At 46.1% G+C, this 17,716-nt stretch overlaps 1 protein-coding gene across 1 annotated transcript in view; it reads right to left on the bottom strand.

Moving 5' to 3' along the window:
• Window positions 1-8,631: 8,631 nt before the first annotated feature.
• The window catches only part of TRIM23 (tripartite motif containing 23), a 66,383-nt gene continuing 57,298 nt past the window's right edge, over window positions 8,632-17,716 (bottom strand). Inside the window, exons 7-11 of the mRNA XM_073584231.1 lie at window positions 17,404-17,538; window positions 16,909-17,038; window positions 12,955-13,065; window positions 12,103-12,227; window positions 8,632-9,348 (exon numbers count right to left, since the gene is read on the bottom strand). Of these exons, the coding sequence (XP_073440332.1) occupies window positions 9,169-9,348; window positions 12,103-12,227; window positions 12,955-13,065; window positions 16,909-17,038; window positions 17,404-17,538 (681 nt within the window). The 3' untranslated portion in view covers window positions 8,632-9,168. The remainder of the gene's footprint in view (window positions 9,349-12,102; window positions 12,228-12,954; window positions 13,066-16,908; window positions 17,039-17,403; window positions 17,539-17,716) is intronic.

The raw sequence follows: 17,716 nt of genomic DNA, 5'->3' as shown, positions 1-17,716 counted from the left end.
CAACGGCCCGTAAGGGCAACAGGGTGGGAGCTGTGTCCCCCAATTAGAGGCTAAGAGAAAGATTTTTACGGTGAGTACACAAAAATCTCCATTACTCTGTCGCCTCATTGGGGGACACAGAACCATGGAACGTCCCAAAGCAGTCCCTGGGTGGGAAGCAATGGACGAATATTGTGCTGACAGGTCCCTAAACTTGGAGCACCACCTCCTGCAGAACCAGTCTACCCAGGCTCGCGTCCACTGAGGACTGGGTATGAACTCTGTAGTGTTTCGTAAACGTGTGTAGGCTAGTCCAAGTGGCCGCCTTACACACCTGTTGTGCCGAAGTCTGGTGCCGAATGGCCCAGGAGGCCCCTACCGCCGTGATACTGGCTGGAAGAGGAGAATTGTTAAGGCGGTAAGCCTCTTGTATCGTGGACTTGATCCACCTGGCAAGGGTAGCTTTGGAAGCCGGCAGACCCTTGCGAACGCCTTCCGGAAGAAGTAAAAGGGAATCAGACTTCCGGAAGGGCGCAGTCCTAGACACGTATATACGCAATGCCCTGACGAGGTCAAGCGTATGCAGAGCCATCTCCACTCTATGAACCGGAACCGGGCAAAGGGATGGCAGTGAAATTTCCTCATTAAGGTGGAAGTTGGACACAACCTTCAGAAGGAAGGATGGGACTGTACTGAGAACCACCTTGTCCTGGTGAAAGGCTAGGAAGGGCTGTCTGCAGGAGAGTGCTGACAATTCAGACACCCTGCGTAGCGAGGTGATTGCCACCAGAAAAAACCACCTTCTGTGATAGAATGCAGAGTGGGACTTCCTTAAGGGGTTCGAAAGGTGGTGCCTGCAATGCTGTCAGGACCAGGTTGAGGTCCCACATTTCCAGTGGACGTTTGTAGGGGGGGAACTAATCGGGAAACTCCTTGGAGAAAAGTCCTTACTTGCAGCTTGTTAGCAATGCACCTCTGGAAAAGCACTGAGAGCGCTGACACCTGGCTCTTAAGCGAGCCTAGGGATAGCCTGGCGTCCAGGCCCGATTGAAGAAAACCAAGTACCTTTGGGTGGGAATAAGGGAGTGAATCTGGCCGTGAGATTCGCACCAGGTAAAGAAAGCTCTCCAGTTACGGTAATAAATCTTGGCGGAGGCTGGCTTCCGTGCCTTGATCATGGTCTTAATGACGTCCGGTGAGAGCCCTGCCTGGGTTGGAACCCAGGTCTCAAGGGCCACGCCGTCAGATTGAGAGCCCCTGAGTTCTGGTGGTAGAACGGGCATTGTGACAGAAGGTCGTGATGGTCGGGGAGACGCCAGGGGGCGTCTGCTGTAAGTTGTACAATGTCGGCGTACCACGTACGTCTAGGCCAGTCTGGCGCGATCAGGATGGTTGGAACTCCCTCTTGTTTGAACTTCCTCACGACTCAGGAGATCAGAGGGAGGGGTGGAAAAATGTACAGAAGCTGGAACTGGGTCCAGTCCTGAACCAGGGCATCTGCTCCGAGCGACCACGGATCGCGTGTTCTGGCAATGAAGTTGGAGACCTTGGTATTGAGATGGGATGCCATTAGGTCCACGTCCGGGGTCCCCCAGCGACTGCAGATCAGGTGAAAAATTTTGGGATGGAGAGACCACTCCCCCGAGTCCATTCCTTGTCTGCTGAGGAAGTTGGCTTCCCAGTTGTCCACACCCGGAATGTGGACCGCAGAGAGTACCGACCTCGTGTCTTCCGCCCAGTGGAGGATATGTGCCACTTCCCTCATCGCCTGGGTACTGCGGGTTCCGCCTTGGTGATTCACATATGCCACCGCCGTGGCATTGTCCGACTGTATTCTGATATGAGAGGCTGCCAGCAAGTGATGAAAGGCTTTCAGTGCCAGGAAGATGGCCCGAATCTCCAGGACGTTGAAGGGCATGGTCGCTTCCAGTGTTGACCACTTGCCTTGTGCCCTGTGATGTAGGTGCACCGCACCCCAACCTGTCAGGTTTGTGTCGGTGGTCAGAACCTTCCATTGACCTGAGAGAAAGGATTTTCCCCTTACAAGCGAGGTTGGCTTGAGCCACCAGTGCAGGGACCTTCTGGTTTTCGATGTTAGCCGGAACTCCCTGTCGAGGGAGAAAGGATTCCTGTCCCAGGACTTGAGGATGGCTAGTTGAAGGGGTCTGAGGTGAAACTGGGCAAATGATACCGCCTCCATTGCTGCTGCCATCCTGCCGAGGACTCTCATCGCAAACCGGAGATCGGGGGGGATTGCGGAGGAGTATGCGAACTCCCAGACGGAGAGCCAGTGCCTTGTCCCTGGGAAGGAGCACCAGACCCCTGGAGGTGTCGAATAGCATCCCCAGGAATGTCAGAGACTGACTTGGGGTAGTCGATGACTTTTGCAAGTTGATTAACCAGCCCAGGCGACTCAAGAGTGTTGATTGATTGTGACTGAATCACTGACCTTGCAGTCCTTGAAGGTGGGAGCCTTGATAAGAAGGTCGTCCAGGTATGGAACGACTACTATGCCTCTGGAGTGTAGAACGTCCATGGTGGCTGCCATGATTTTTGTAAACGTCCTGGGAGCCGTGGCGAGTCCAAACGGGAGAGCCACGAACTGGTAGTGATCCTGGTCGATAGCGAACCTGAGAAATCTCTGATGGGCGGGAGCAATCGGTATGTGCAGGTATGCATCCTGTATGTCTATGGAGGCGAGAAAATCTCCCTGCTCCATGGACGCAATGATGGACCGAAGGGACTCCATGCGGAAATGACGAACCCATACATATTTGTTGAGTTGTTTAAGGTCCAGTATGGGCCGTACGCTGCCTGCTTTTTTGGGGACTACAAATAGATTGGAGTTGAACCCTCAGAAGCGCTCGGTTGCGGGAACCGGTACTATAACTCCTGCTTGAAGGAGGGAGGAAACCGCGTGGCAGAAGGCACAAGCCTTGTCTGGCGGCTTTGGGGAAACAGAGGAAGAACCGGTTCGGTGGGCTGGAAGTGAACTCTATCTTGTATCCGGAAGACACTATTTCCCTGACCCACCTGTCTTCTGTAATAGGCAGCCAGACTTGCTGAAAGAGTAAAAGTCGTCCACCTACGGGTGGGGTGTCTTCCGGAGTTCGTGAGTCATGATGAGGAGAAAGTCTGAGGTTTTCCTCCTTTGGGCTTTGCCTGGCCTGCTTTCGGCTGCCAGGTCCTTTCCGGCCTCTGCGCCGCCCGTGAGTTGTTCCTGCGTGGAGAGCGGTTAGGATTTTGTGCTGGATGAGAGACGGACCAGCCTGAATTCCGAAAAGATCGGAATCGTGTTTGGTTACGCCCTTTGAATGTGCGTTTAGGTTTCAGTTGAGGGAGAGAGGTACTCTTCCCCCCAGAGGCATTGGATATCATTGTGTCCAACTTTTCACTGAAAAGTCGCCCACTGAGGTACGGGAGGTGTGCGAGGGACTTTTTCGAGGCCGTGTCCGCTTTCCATTCCCGTAGCCAAAGGATACGCCGGATTGTGATGGCGTTTGATGCTATTCCCGCTACACCTCTTGCGGAATCCAGAGCTGCATGAAGCATGTAATCTGCTACCACTGCTATTTGAACCGCTTGGTCCGACAGCTCAGGATTGGAAGCTTGGAGGCCATCCCGCAAATTTTTGGCCCAAGCCAGAATGGCTTTGTCCACCCAGACAGAAGCGAACGCATGAGCCAGGGAGACCCCTGCCGCTTCGAAAATTGAACGGGCCATGTGTTCTACCTGCCGGTCTGCTGCGTCTCTAAGGGTTGAGCTATCTGGCAGTAACAGGAGGGTCTGTGCTGCTAGCCTAGAGACTGGAGGGTCCACTTCGGGCGGATCTGTCCACTCCTTGGTGTCCTTCTGTGGGAAAGGGTACCTTGCCTCCAAATATTTGCAATTGGTGAATTTCTTCTCGGGCTGCGAAAACTGCTTAGTAAGTATCGCCTGAAATTCCGCGTGATTAGGGAAGACCTTAGGCGGTTTCAGAACACCTTCAAAGCAAATCTTGTGTCCTGGGGCTTCCGGGGGTAGATCAGAAATGTCCAGCACCCGATGGATGGAAGAGATAATGTCCTCAACTAGCGCTGCATTGCTAGGGGTATCGGGGACCAGAGACCTCTCCGTTTCGTTGTCTGAGTCTCAGATGCCTTCCGAATCCTGCGTATCGCCGAGGCGTTCCCTGGTGGGCGAACTGGGGCGGAGGTCTCCTGTGGTCGGGGATCGCTGTGGAGATCTGCGTTGTCTGTCCCTAGTAGGGGACGGTCTAGGTGACCTGGAACTACGGTGTCTTTCCCTAGAGGGGGCTGACCATGTGCTATGGGATGACGCAGATGAACGCGACCTGTGGGTCCGCTTACGTCTGGGAGAGCCAGAAACGGCCTGTCCCTGAGTGGACCTGTCCCTTTGCTGGGTAGCGCTCATAGCCGAAACATGACCCTGCAGAGCCTGGAGTAATGTGGAGGTCAGGTTATCTATGGACTGCGTCATAGACTGCAACATTTGAGTGGCCCATTCCAGCGTGGTAGCAGACGCTGAAGCATTGGTAGGAGCCTCTTGGGGTTCTGACCCAGTATTCTGGATACAATCCCGGCAGTGCGGGTACATGCTACCACTGGGGAGAGTAGTTTTACAGGCTGTGCAGAATGCATAAAAGCAGTCCTGCCTGGTTCTCTTGTACCTTGAGCCCGGCATAGTGCACCGAGTGCAGAAGGGCTGGCTATGCAGAGGGCCCTACAGGGGTGGCTATGCAGAGGAAACCTATAGGGGACCCTTATAAGGAATATGGATTCACAGCAGAGTAAGAAAACCCAGCTCTGATCTTACCCCACCAGTGTGCCCCTAGGTCCAGCGCCGTAGATTCACAGTCCTGTGCCCCCCAGAGACTGGCTGACGTGCTGCTGATATCACAATGCCTTCTCCTGCAGCAATTCTGACCCAGAAATGGCCGCTGAGAGGACAAGGAGGAAGAGGAAGGGGGGGGCGGAGAGCTGAAAAGGGCGCGCAGAGCTATGTAAAAACGCTCCCTTTCGGTCTCGATCCGCCCCTTCTATGACACAGTAAGGTGTCATATTTGTCATCTGGGGGGCGGGACGGGGAGGAGGCGGCAGCTTCAGCTAGGTCGAAGCCACAGTATAAATTTGAAGTCTGATGCCCAGAAGGGCTCCAGGCCGGGGCGGATGTCCGGGAGGGGGTCAGATCTGAACCAGACCCCCCCGGATCTAAAGGCAGGATAGGGGTGGGGCTAGTTACAGGAGCGGGGCCCTGTGAGGAGTCCCCCTGAAGCGCTATGGAGCTGGCGCTGCCGCAGAGACAGGGGCACAGGAGCCCTGTGTCTGTGTGTGCTATGCCTGCGTGCACTCTCCCCCGACCCCTACAGGAGCCCGCAGCTGGGCTGGAGGTCCCTGGCTTTGGAGCCTCAGAATGCTGCCTTGTACAGGCCCTACCTGAGGGGTCTCAACCCTAATGCCCCCAGAGGGGGATTAGGGAGGGTGCTGTCACCATCACGGGGCTTCATCCTTGCCTCAACCTCAACCCAGAACCCAAGGGAATTAGGGAAGGAGGGGGGTCTCGACTTCGAACCAGTACCAGAGGGAATGGGGAAGGAGCGACATGGGGAATAGCCACCTCAACTTCAACTGGGCACCCTATAATAGGGGCCGAGGAAGGAGCCATGGCGGGGGTCTCGCAGGAGACCCACTTTTCTTCATCTATAGTCCGTCAGGAAAAAAAAATAGAAAAAAATAAAAAAAAGGGAAAAAATCTTTAGGTGTGCCTCCTATGCGACACTAAGCAAAAACTGGAGAAGGCTGACACCGTCCAGGGTTGTATACTGCAGAGGTGGAGCCATAGTTAATCTTTTTCAGATTATGCATAGTGTCGCCTCCTAGTGGACAGCAGCATAACACCCATGGTTCTGTGTCCCCCAATGAGGCGACAGAGTAAATTAAAAGGCTGCTATGTTCATTGTGAGGTACACCCGGACGGGATTACCAAGGACGAGTCTGCAGGGAGTCTCAGGATCCTTGGTAATCCCGTCCGGGTATACCTCACAATGAACATAGCAGCCTTGCAATTTTTTTTAATGGATTTATAATAAAACGTTATTGATTTTATTCCTGGAGCTGGACCTCATCTTTTACAAGTATATACAGATATGTAACTGGTTAATACAGGTTACACCTCACGTATCATTAGGAAAGGCTCTAGTGTTGTAGCCCACTAACAGCAGAGAGACCACTGTATGGCCATGATAATACCAACCCAAACCTTCCTTGTCAAATTACTATATAGCCTGCATCCTAATGTCTAGGACTAGTATCCATTCAACTAAAGCAGACTGAAGTACTACAAGAACCAGCAGGCACTGCCGCAAAAAAAAAAAAAAAAAAAAAAAAAAAAAAACCTCAAGTCAAGAACCAGGCCAATCAAGGGACCGGTGAGACACCCGTGCCTTTAAGAAGCTGGCAAATTCCACTATATCCGCCGCCACCATAGACTCTAATGATAAATTCACACTACTGCCATTATGGTAGTGCAGAAGTCATCAACCACATCACTAATTCTATAGAAGTGCTGAGTAAAGCACCCCAGGCATGGAATAGTTAAATATTAAATTAATTTACGTCCATGAGTCACCTGCGCAGCCATACTGGGATCACCATGTAATGTAACAGGTCCCAGCTGATGGGCGGTGGGAATATCAGTCTAGTCGGGTGGGTAGGTGACATGATGAGGCTTGCGGGGGTCCGATGCCATAAGTGACCACCGCCCACCACGCCCATTAATACTGTGACTGTAGTGTAAACATTGGACCGATGAGAAATCTTCACAGTCTGACGTCACAACTGGTCGGAGCACAACATGTGCTAAAGTCCAGAGAAGTACCGAAAAAGAGCTCATTTCTACTGCTACTACAGTGATACATGATCCCGCTGCTGCCTTTTCATTCACAGCAGAGGTTAAAAGGGTTACTGGTTTTATGGAATTACAGCATGCAGTCAATGATGATTAATATGAATAAATTAAAATAAAAAAAAAATCTGTACTAATTAATGTTTTATTATTCCCATTGCTCAAAGCCCCATCGCTGCGATATAAAGCTCCATCCCTCCATCAGGGCAGAATGATAAAATGTCTGCCAGAAACCACCACTAGGGGGAACTTGTGAGCTGACCGAATACTGGTAATGCATTGAAATCAGTACAGTGAGCTCCCCCTAGTGGTGGCTTCAGACATTGGAAACACTAAACTCTGGCTGTGCAGGAAAGTGTACAGCAGGGCTGACATAAATGGATATTAAGAGATTAACACAGAATATTGCACCTAAAGACAATGTGGTAGTAAAAGGTCAGCATTAAAGGTGTTGCCTCAACATCACAAATGGTTAAAATTGCAAAGGGCAAGTAAAAAAAAAAAAAAAAAACTCTGCAATTTACCTGTTTTCAACAATGAAGACATTTTTACTTCTATTGTTTATGGGCAGAGGTGGCCATGGCAAGGAGTGCAGCGCTTACATACTCTTTGCTATAAAGCTTGTAAGTGCTGTACTCAGGCTGGATGCGACCAGCCGAAGTGCCCACGCGTTCCACTAATGTAAGGTTACCTCTGCTGGCAGCATTGGAGACTGCTTGGTTCAGGCTATTGGCCCAAATTGTCAATTATCAGGAGCACACTTTCCCGCACAGTAATGAGGCAACCCCTTTAAGATAGTCGTATAATATATAAAAAAAAAAAAATGCAATTTTGTGAATTTGTCTTTCGATCACTCGGCCATTTTCAACATGTCAGTGAACGGAAACATTCGTGTAACATCTAAAAGGCAAAAACACTTTACAGAACTAGTTCTGCACAGGTGGAGACTTATTAGGGAAAGTTCACACATCACTATGAAAAAAATAGGTCCGATTTTCATCAAGAAAAGTGGGACGATTATTTTCTCACTTGTCTTCTGTACACAATCCGATTTCTTACTCAGCAGCTATCAATCACTTACAGGATTGTAATGTATCCGTAAAGATCGGACGCTATACTGTGGCTCCGTCTGGCATCCGCCATTTTATTCTCACACCCACAGACTTGAACAGGGGGAGTTTCATCCGATTATTGGAGGAAATTAGTGCACGCGGCGATTTCTTCACATGCAGAGTCAGTCAGCGGAAAAAAAAAATTGATGATCTGCACGGCCCCAATGACAAACATTGGCCAAGTTCAATACGTTTTTTACCGGACAGCACTCATACCGAAGGCCTTAAAACGTATCTCTATAGGCATTATTCTGCTCCTACCTACACAAACACATTGTACCAAACTGTCAGCACAGCACAGACTTGTGCTGCTGAGCTACTTAGCTTGCCCAAACTGATACAGTGTAGCAAACTTTCAGCTGTGAAGTAGGTCTGTAAAGAGAAGAAACAAAATGTCCGGGAAAAAAAAAACAGCACTATTTTTTCTAATAAAATAATGACACCGTGACAGAAGTGGGTGGGGTATGTCTGGCACTGATGGAGCCAGGGTTTGTCTGGCATTGATGGTGTCGGGGTATGTCTGGAATTGATGGTGTCGGGGTATGTCTGGCACCGATTACGTCGGCTCGTGTGATGGGTCCAGTGCTGACATTATTTTCTTTTTTTCTGTTCCAAAAAGAAGAGATAAAACTGGAAATGCACATGTGAACCTAGCCTAAGCTTTTTAATCTCAAAATGTAAGTGTAAAATGTTCTCATTCACTGACAGCAAGCAGAAATCTTGAAAATCGCAAGGAATTGAAACACAAATGTATCTGCATTAAGAATTGTCTTCACTATACATGGAGTAAGCCTTTTATCATCTAGGACCAGAGGAGCCCTTCTGCCGGCATAGGTAACCTGTCCTTGTATATAAGTAACCCTTTCCATCCCACCCAATAAATGCTGCCTGCAGCATTCCTAAAATGACCTACTAGACACAACCTCCCCCGTCATTCTGTATTATAATTAGGCGGAGGTGACGGTCGAGCACTGAGCCTCTTCAGACTTAGTAGCATGTAATGATGGTTACTCACAGACTGTCATATTGCTTGAACTACACGGACACATAAGAAGCCCATATGGCGTTAGCCGTAACCTACTCTGGAGCAGCACGTTGTTCTGGAAGAAGCAAGTTACTGAAATGACACAGATATTCATCAGATTGAGAACCACTTGCTCATCGCTGCTCACATTTAAGCCACATCCAGGACACCCGCAGCTACCAGCTGCCGGGATAACCAATCAAGGCCGTCATATAGGCCCATGCCGCTCCTGGCATCACATCCCTGGATATACCAGCTGCGGCCGCAGCACAGTTTGTGAAGGCTCAGGAGTTCGGTCATTTCTTCCACTGATAGGGCACCTGCCACGTCCTGCAAGGAAACACAAAAATGACAAATCTAAATATACTGAAGATGGGAACATATTGTATGCAAACCTCAGCAAGTGCATTTAATGCCACAATGCCCATATACATTGCCAATTCGGAGCCCATGTGACCCATTCTAGCCTGGATTCTGGTACAGGACAGATGACGTCTTTGTGATCACCACATTATATATCTGTGACGTGATACAGTAGAAGGCTCGTAGACGGTACCTATGTTATGCCCGTGGTGTGGAAGGAAGGTTTGCGTTGTCTGTCAGCGTAGTGTCCAGAGGTTAGAGACGCTACCAGGACACAGGACAGTACACCAGGAAACGTGGAGGGGGCTGTAGGAGGGCAACAACCCAGCAGCAGGACCGCTACCTTAGCCTTTGTGCAAGGAGGAACAGAAGGAGCACTGCCAGAGCCCTGCAAAATGACCTCCAGCAGGCCACAAATGTGCATGTGTCTGCACAAATGGTTAGAAACCAACTCCATGAGGATGATCTGAGTGCCCGACGTCCACAGATGGGGGGCTGTGAGCACAACCCAACACTGTGCAGAACGCTTGGCATTTGCCACAGACCACCAAGATTGGCAAATTCGCCACTGGCGCCCTGTGCTCTTCACAGATGAAAGCAGGTCCTCACTGAGCACATGTGACAGACGTGACAGAGTCTGGAGACGCCGTGGCGAGCGATCTGCTACCAGCAACATCCTTCAGCATGAGCGGTTTGGCAGTGGGTCAGTAATGGTGTGGGCTGGCATTTCTTTGGAGGGCCGCACAGCCCTCCATGTGCTCGCCAGAGGTAGTCTGACTGCCATTAGGTACCGAGATGAAATCCTCAGACCCCTTGTGAGATCATATGCTGGTGAGATTGGCCCTGGGTTCCTCCTAATGCAGGACAATGCCAGACCTCATGTGGCTTGAGTGTGTCAGCAGTTCCTGCAAGATGAAGGCATTGAAGCTATGGAATTGGCCCGCCCGTTCCCCAGACCTGAATCCGATTCAGCACATCTGGGACATCATGTCTCGCTCCATCCACCAACGTCACACCATAGACTGTCCAGAAGTTGGCGGATGCTATAGTCCAGGTCTGGGAGGAGATCCCTCAGGAGACCATCCGCCGCCTCATCAGTACCATGCCCAGGCGTTGTAGGGAGGTCATACAGGCACGTGGAGGCCACACACACTACTGAGCATCTTTTCCTTGTCATGAGGCATTACTACTGAAGTTGGATCAGCCTGTAATTTGATTTTCCACTTTGATTTTGAGTATCATTCCAAATCCAGACCTCCATGGGATATTCATTTTGATTTACGCTGATAATTGTTATGTTTTATTGTTCTGAACACATTCCACTGTGTAATATATAAAGATTTATAACTAGAATATTTCATTCAGGGATATCTAGGATGTGGTATTTAGTGTTCCCTTTATTTTTTTTGAGCAGTGTAATAAACAGTAACCATTAGTTTTATTTCATAAATCAATAGTAAACATTAAAATAAGAAACTCTGTAATATATCTTATCAGAGAAATCTGCTTCTTGATTTATGAAATAAAAATTAAAACAATGGTTAACCCTAAAGTTTTGTCAGTGAGACCCATTGGTTTAACAGGATCCACAATACAGTGAGTGCTCCCCCACATCTCCTGTCAATGATGGCTGCCATGTATCTTTCAAGTGGAATCCTTGTGCTTTCCAGCTAGACTCCAGCCAACAATCCCATTGGTACATCATTGTGTGGACAATACCCCTATTACCATTTTTTTTTCTTCCATAACTGCACCTTCCACTGCCTGTCACACTCTGCACTTCTATCATACAAAGTGCACTTATTTCCCTCTAGTTTAGCCTCATTTTCTCCCTTTTCACCCCCATTGTTTTTCCTAACTCTTACCCTGCATCCTATTTGTAAGCAGCTAGAGCCATTACTGACACTGATTATCCTTCCCTCTATAATCTCAGAAATAAACGAATAGATTAGTATTCAATAAGTTTAAACTGTGATCTCCAGAATTATATCTGTGATAAAGGAGCTGTGCAGTCATCATCTTTATCTTTGATATAAGATTCTGTTTTCTCTCTGTGGAGAACTTTATTGCAATTGCACCAAACAGGCAGATAAGGTGACAGATATGATGAACCCTTTCAGAGAGCATAAAGTACAAAAAAACATTTAATTCCCAGGAGAGAAATTCATCTTATGATCCCATGCCTAACTGAGGAGAAGTAAACCATGAAGGCAAGACTAGCTGAATTATATATACTTTTAGCCTCAAGACAGTCTGAAGACTTTTTAAAAAACAGAAGTGTTAATTCTAAGGGATTGTTCACTACTTAGATATGGATGACCTATCTGTAGGATAGTTGATCAATATCAATTTGGTGGGGGGAGCTGACATCCCTGCGATTTGTTGTTTGCAGCATCAGCGGCAGGTGCTTGTAAATAGTGAACAGCAGCACAGATTCATGAACTCTGTAGTGGGAGCTGTCAGCCACTACAAGGTGTACTGAGCAATGCTGCTCCTGCTCCATACACAGCTTACACCCAACCAATGGTGGCCCTGCTAATCGGTGGGGTGCAGTGTGTCTAACTGCGTCACTCATAGACTGATCAAACCTAAATATAGGTCATCAATATCCAAGTAGTGGACAATCCCATTAACGAGTATGTGCAGATAAGTAGCATAGCATAGCTAAGATGCATAGCGTTATCACAACTGCAAATATGGCACTAAAGACAGAACAATGACCTGTTTATTGGCGAATATTAAGAGCAGGGCATCACGTAGTTCCTTCTCGGTCAGCAGCTTTGCCAGTTCACTATGAGCTTCAGTGACCCGATCTCGATGACTGCTGTCGATAACGAATATTACCGCTGAAAAAAGAGAATATAAAAGTATGTGATACTGACAAGGAAGGGTGATGCAACATCAAGGCTAAAATAGCAAAATACCTCAATGCTGGGATTGTACATGGAGCCACAGTGACTTGAACAATGCTACTGGTCTAAACCAGCAACAGGAAAAACTATTCCCAACCTAAAAATAATACGACCAATGCATTTGAAATAAACTTCCTGCGTTCATCAATTATAGGGATTCTCCATTACAATGCAGCAGTAAATTGTACGCAAGTTAGGCGCTTAAGAACATTAGATCCTGGATATTTTTTGCACTGTAACATCTGAATAAAGTTAGTGAAAATCGAATGAATAGAAATTACAACAGAAACTATAGTGTATGTGTGCTGAATATATAATCAATGTTATTCAAAAAGTGGAGGATCATCCATTTTAAGTGTGCAGTCTGGAGTGGATCCCTTTCAGGGCTTAAACTCTATGATGCATTAACATGACAATTACCTATATCATGTTTTCAAAACATCAATCTTTATGAGCGCACCATTTCCCTGCCTCCTAGCTTCTTGCTTGCCAGAAGTGGCGGTGCGCTCCTGAGGAATGGCAATGCGCTCCTGAAGATTGACAGTTTGGCCCGACAGCATGGTTGTTTTTTTAAACATTAACCATGCCCAGAGTAACCCTTGATTATCAATGATTAAAGCTTGTTGTGGGGTTGCTTAGTATGGATCCAGGTTCCCCTCACCTTGTGTATTCAGGTAGTAATGCTTCCACAGAGGCCGGAGCTTGTGTTTGCCTCCAACATCCCAAATCGTAAACTTTAAGTTTTTATATTCAACTGTCTCAACATTAAAACCTTTAAAATGTAAAAGAGAAAAATCAAGATGAAAAGTCCATCCAGTCTGAACTGAATGAAGACAGTTATCATTACATGTATAGACACATTTGAAGGAGTTTTCCTCCATTAACCCCTCCACAACAGGGGAATTTTCCATTTGTTTTTTTGTTTATGCTTCCTCTTCTACCAAGAGCCATAACTTTTATTTTTATGTTCACATACGCGTATGAGGCTTGTTTTTTGCTAGACAACTTGTACTTTTGAATGACTCTATTCATCTTATCATGTGATCCATTGGAAAGCGGGAAAGACATTCTAAGTGCATTGAAATAAAAAAAAAAAAAGTGGAATTTGACAATTTAAAAAAAAAAAAAAAAAATATTTACTATGTTCACTATACAGAAATACTGACCTGGCAATATGTTTTTCAGGTCAGTACGAGTACACAGGTACCAAACATGTCTAGTTTTTTTTTTTTTTTTTTTAAACCAACTAGTTAAAGAAAATTTGGAAATTTGTAAAAAAAAAAAAAAAAAAAAAAAATTTATAATAATAATAAATATATATATATCAGACGGTTCAGTTTCTTTCTCGTTACGCCTTTTTGCCCGATCTAATTAATTTGTTTTATAGTTTAATAAATGTTTTTTTCCATAATTTTTAACAACCTTTTTTTTTTTTTTTTTTTCCACTTTTTACTGTATTTGTTAGTCCCCTTAACATAGTAACATAGTAATTAAGGTTGAAGGGAGACTTTAAGTCCATCTAGTTCAACACATATCCTATCCTAACTTGCCCTAACATGTTGATCCAGAGGAAGGCAAAAAAAAACCCATGTGGCAAACAGTAAGCTTCACATTGGGGAAAAAAATTCCCTCCCGACTCCACATACGGCAATCAGACTAGCTCCCTGGATCAACGCAACACTAAGGAAACTAGTGTATATACCCTGTAATATTATACTTTTCAAGAAAGGCATCCAGTCCCCTCTTAAATTTTAGTAGGGAATCACTCATTACAACATCATATGGCAGAGAGTTCCATAGTCTCACTGCTCGTACAGTAAAGAATCCGCGTCTGTGATTATGCTTAAACCTTCTTTCCTCCAGACGTAGAGGATGCCCCCTTGTCCCCGTCACAGGTCTAAGAGTAAAAAGATCATTAGAAAGGTCTTGGTATTGTCCCCGCATATATTTATACATTGTAATAAGATCACCCCTAAGCCTTCGATTCTCCAAACTAAATAACCCCAAGTGTAATAACCTGTCTTGGTATTGCAGACCCCCCAGTTCCCTAATAACCTTGGTCGCTCTTCTCTGCACCCGCTCCAGTTCAGCTATGTCTTTCTTATACACCGGAGACCAGAACTGTACACAGTATTCTAAGTGTGGTCGCATTAGTGACTTATATAGAGGTAAAATTATGTTCTCCTCATGAGCCTCTATGCCTCTTTTAATGCATCCCATTATTTTATTTGCCTTTGCAGCAGCTGCCTGACACTGGCCACTAAATGTGAGTTTGTCGTCCACCCATACACCCAGGTCTTTTTCAGTGACTGTTTTGCCCAGTGTTTTACAATTAAGCACATAATTATACATCTTGTTCGTTCTACCCAAGTACATGACCTTACATTTATCCCCATTACAGCTCATTTGCCATTTATCAGCCCAAGCTTCTAGTTTACATAAATCCTCCTGTAATATAAAATTGTCCTCCTCTGTATTGATTACCCTGCAGAGTTTAGTGTCATCTGCAAATATTGAAATTCTATTCTCTATGCACCCTACAAGGTCATTAATAAATATGTTAAAAAGAAGCGGGCCCAAAACTGACCCCTGTGGTACCCCACTGCTAACTGTGACCCAGTCCGAGTGTGCTCCATTAATAACCACCCTTTGTTTCCTATCCCTGAGCCAGCTCTTAACCCACCTACACATATTTTCCCCTATCCCCATTGTTCTCATTTTATGTATCAACCTTTTGTGTGGCACCGTATCAAAAGCTTTTGAAAAGTCCATGTACACCACGTCCACTGCATTCCCTTGGTCCAGACCGGAACTTACCTCTTCATAAAAGCTTATCAGATTAGTCTGACAGGAACGGTCCCTTGTAAACCCATGTTGATATTGGGTCATAAGTTTATTCCTCTCCAGATACTCCAGTATAGTATCTCTTAGAAAACCCTCCAGGATTTTACCCACAGTTGAAGTTAAACTTACTGGCCTATAATTTCCAAGTTCAGTTTTTGTCCCCTTTTTGAATATTGGCACCACATTTGCTATACGCCAGTCCTGTGGTACAGACCCTGTTATTATGGAATCTTTAAAGATTAAAAATAATGGTCTATCTATGACTGTGCTTAATTCCTGCAGTACTCGGGGGTGTATCCCATCCGGGCCCGGGGATTTGTCAATTTTAGTGATTTTTAGACGCCGCCGTACTTCCTGCTGGGTTAAGCAGGTGACATTTAATGGAGAATTTTTATCCCTGATCATGTTATCCGTCATGGGATTTTCTTGTGTAAACACTGTCGAAAAAAAGTCATTTAGCATATTGGCTTTTTCCTCATCCACCATTTCACCCAGACTATTTTTAAGGGGGCCAACATTATCATTTTTTAGCTTCTTACTATTTATGTAGTTAAAGAATATTTTGGGATTATTTTTACTTTCTCTGGCAATGAGTCTCTCTGTCTCAATCTTTGCTGTTTTGATTTGCTTTTTACAGAATTTATTTAATCTTCTGTATTTAGTTAATGCCTCATCACTACCTACTTGCTTTAATTCTTTATTTAAATGCTTTCTTTTTGTCACTTATTGCGCCCCTTACAGCTCTATTTAGCCATAGTGGTTTCCTCCTATTTCTAGCATGTTTATTCCCATACGGTATATACTGTGCACAGGTCCTATTCAGTATGCTAATAAACGTCTCCCATTTTCTTTGTGTATTTTTATGTCTCAGGATATCGTCCCAGTTAATTGCACCAAGATCATCTCTCATCCGTTGGAAATTTGCCTTCCTGAAGTTTAGTGTCCTTGTAACCCCTCTACTACACATCTTATTAAAGGATACATGAAAACTTATTAATTTGTGATCACTATTACCCAAGTGACCCCCAACCCTTACATTTGATATGCGGTCTGGCCTGTTGGTTAATATTAGGTCTAGCAGTGCCCCCCCTCTTGTTGGGTCCTGAACCAGTTGTGAAAGGTAATTGTCTCTCATAGTTGTCAAAAACCTATTACCTTTGCTGGAACTGCAGGTTTCGGTTCCCCAATGTATTTCAGGGACTTGAATCTGCAATCGTCTGATCGCTTGTACGATACATAGCAGGGCTTCAGCTCTGCTATGTATAGCGAAGATCACGATCTCCTTTGAATGACAGCTAAATGCTGGCTTTCACGGGAGGATCATACTGACAAATGCGGGAGGGGTTCTCAGTGGTCATAGCAACCCATCAGCGCCCCACAAACACATCATGGGCGTGCCATTGGGCCCTGCAGGTGCGTGTTAAACGATGCAGAGATTGACAGCGGCATTTAACAGAAAGACGAGGGCTTGGCCTTTCAGCCCTCATCAAAGTCAGGGGCACGACATATGACGTAACTGTATGTCATATTTCATGAAGGGGTTAAAAGTGACGGCTTATTGCTAGGATACACCATACCTTACTAACTGATGGGAGTACAACTACCAAAACTTCCACAGAAAGGAAGGACCTGCAGCACTCCTCCATTCACTTTAATGAGTTGGAAACAGCAGAATGCTACGACATAGCACACCAGCAATATGCCATAGGATGGAAATGCCCCTTTAAAGACTGACTCTGTAAGAGCGGTGCCACAATACACTACTACTTACCAATGGTAGGGATTGGCTGCATGAACTCATCCTGCTTCAGTTTAAATAAGATTGTTGTTTTTCCTGCTCCGTCGAGACCCAACGTCACAACGCGGATTTCCATTTTTGGACCGATGTGAACTCTATTGTCCTGGAAAACAAAAATAAGTGCATTGCTGTAGGAAGCCCATATGCAAACACTACCCTACAGATCCAGATGCCGTCATTCTCAGCGATCAGCCGCCATCTATGGGGTAATTAGCGGACAGACAACGCTTCAAATGATTGAACTCGTAGTTATGCCAGGTCCTCCAGCAAGTAGAGTGCACCTTGCTGTGGCTTTCCACTTTGGGTAAATGAGGAGTCCCAAGAAGTGGACCCCAATATATGATATTTATATTCTGTGATCAGTAGGGCATATGGACGCAAGCTGTTCAAATAGGATATCCCCCTCAAAATCTAATATAGCCCACTCACCATCAAACAAGCCACAAATTACCAAATCCTCCTCCGTACCTTAGTGAATGTAACAGGAATGCTGGCGTCCAGCTGGATATGATCCGCAAGCTCTGTGAACTGCTGCTGCTGTTTCTGAAGGGTCTCCAGCAGTCGTGTGATCTCTTGCTTGGCCAGCACCACTCGGCAGTCATCCTGTGTCACACGCGATCTCATTAGCAACGAAGTCACAAATACACCATACAGAGTTCTTAAGTTAGAAAACTAAATTTTGGACAACCCCTTTATCACATAGGCAACATCCAGCCAACATTTACTGCAGATGCGAGACAGTATGTAGCAATCTTAGGAGCTGGTGTTAGATGTGTTACAC

The sequence above is a fragment of the Dendrobates tinctorius genome, unplaced genomic scaffold (genome assembly GCF_039654945.1).
Source record: "Dendrobates tinctorius isolate UK_male_01 unplaced genomic scaffold, ASM3965494v1 ptg000083l, whole genome shotgun sequence".
In the NCBI taxonomy this organism is placed as follows: Eukaryota; Metazoa; Chordata; class Amphibia; order Anura; family Dendrobatidae; genus Dendrobates; species Dendrobates tinctorius.
Note: the sequence above shows the minus strand (reverse complement) of the source record. Positions and strands in the feature narration are given on the sequence as shown.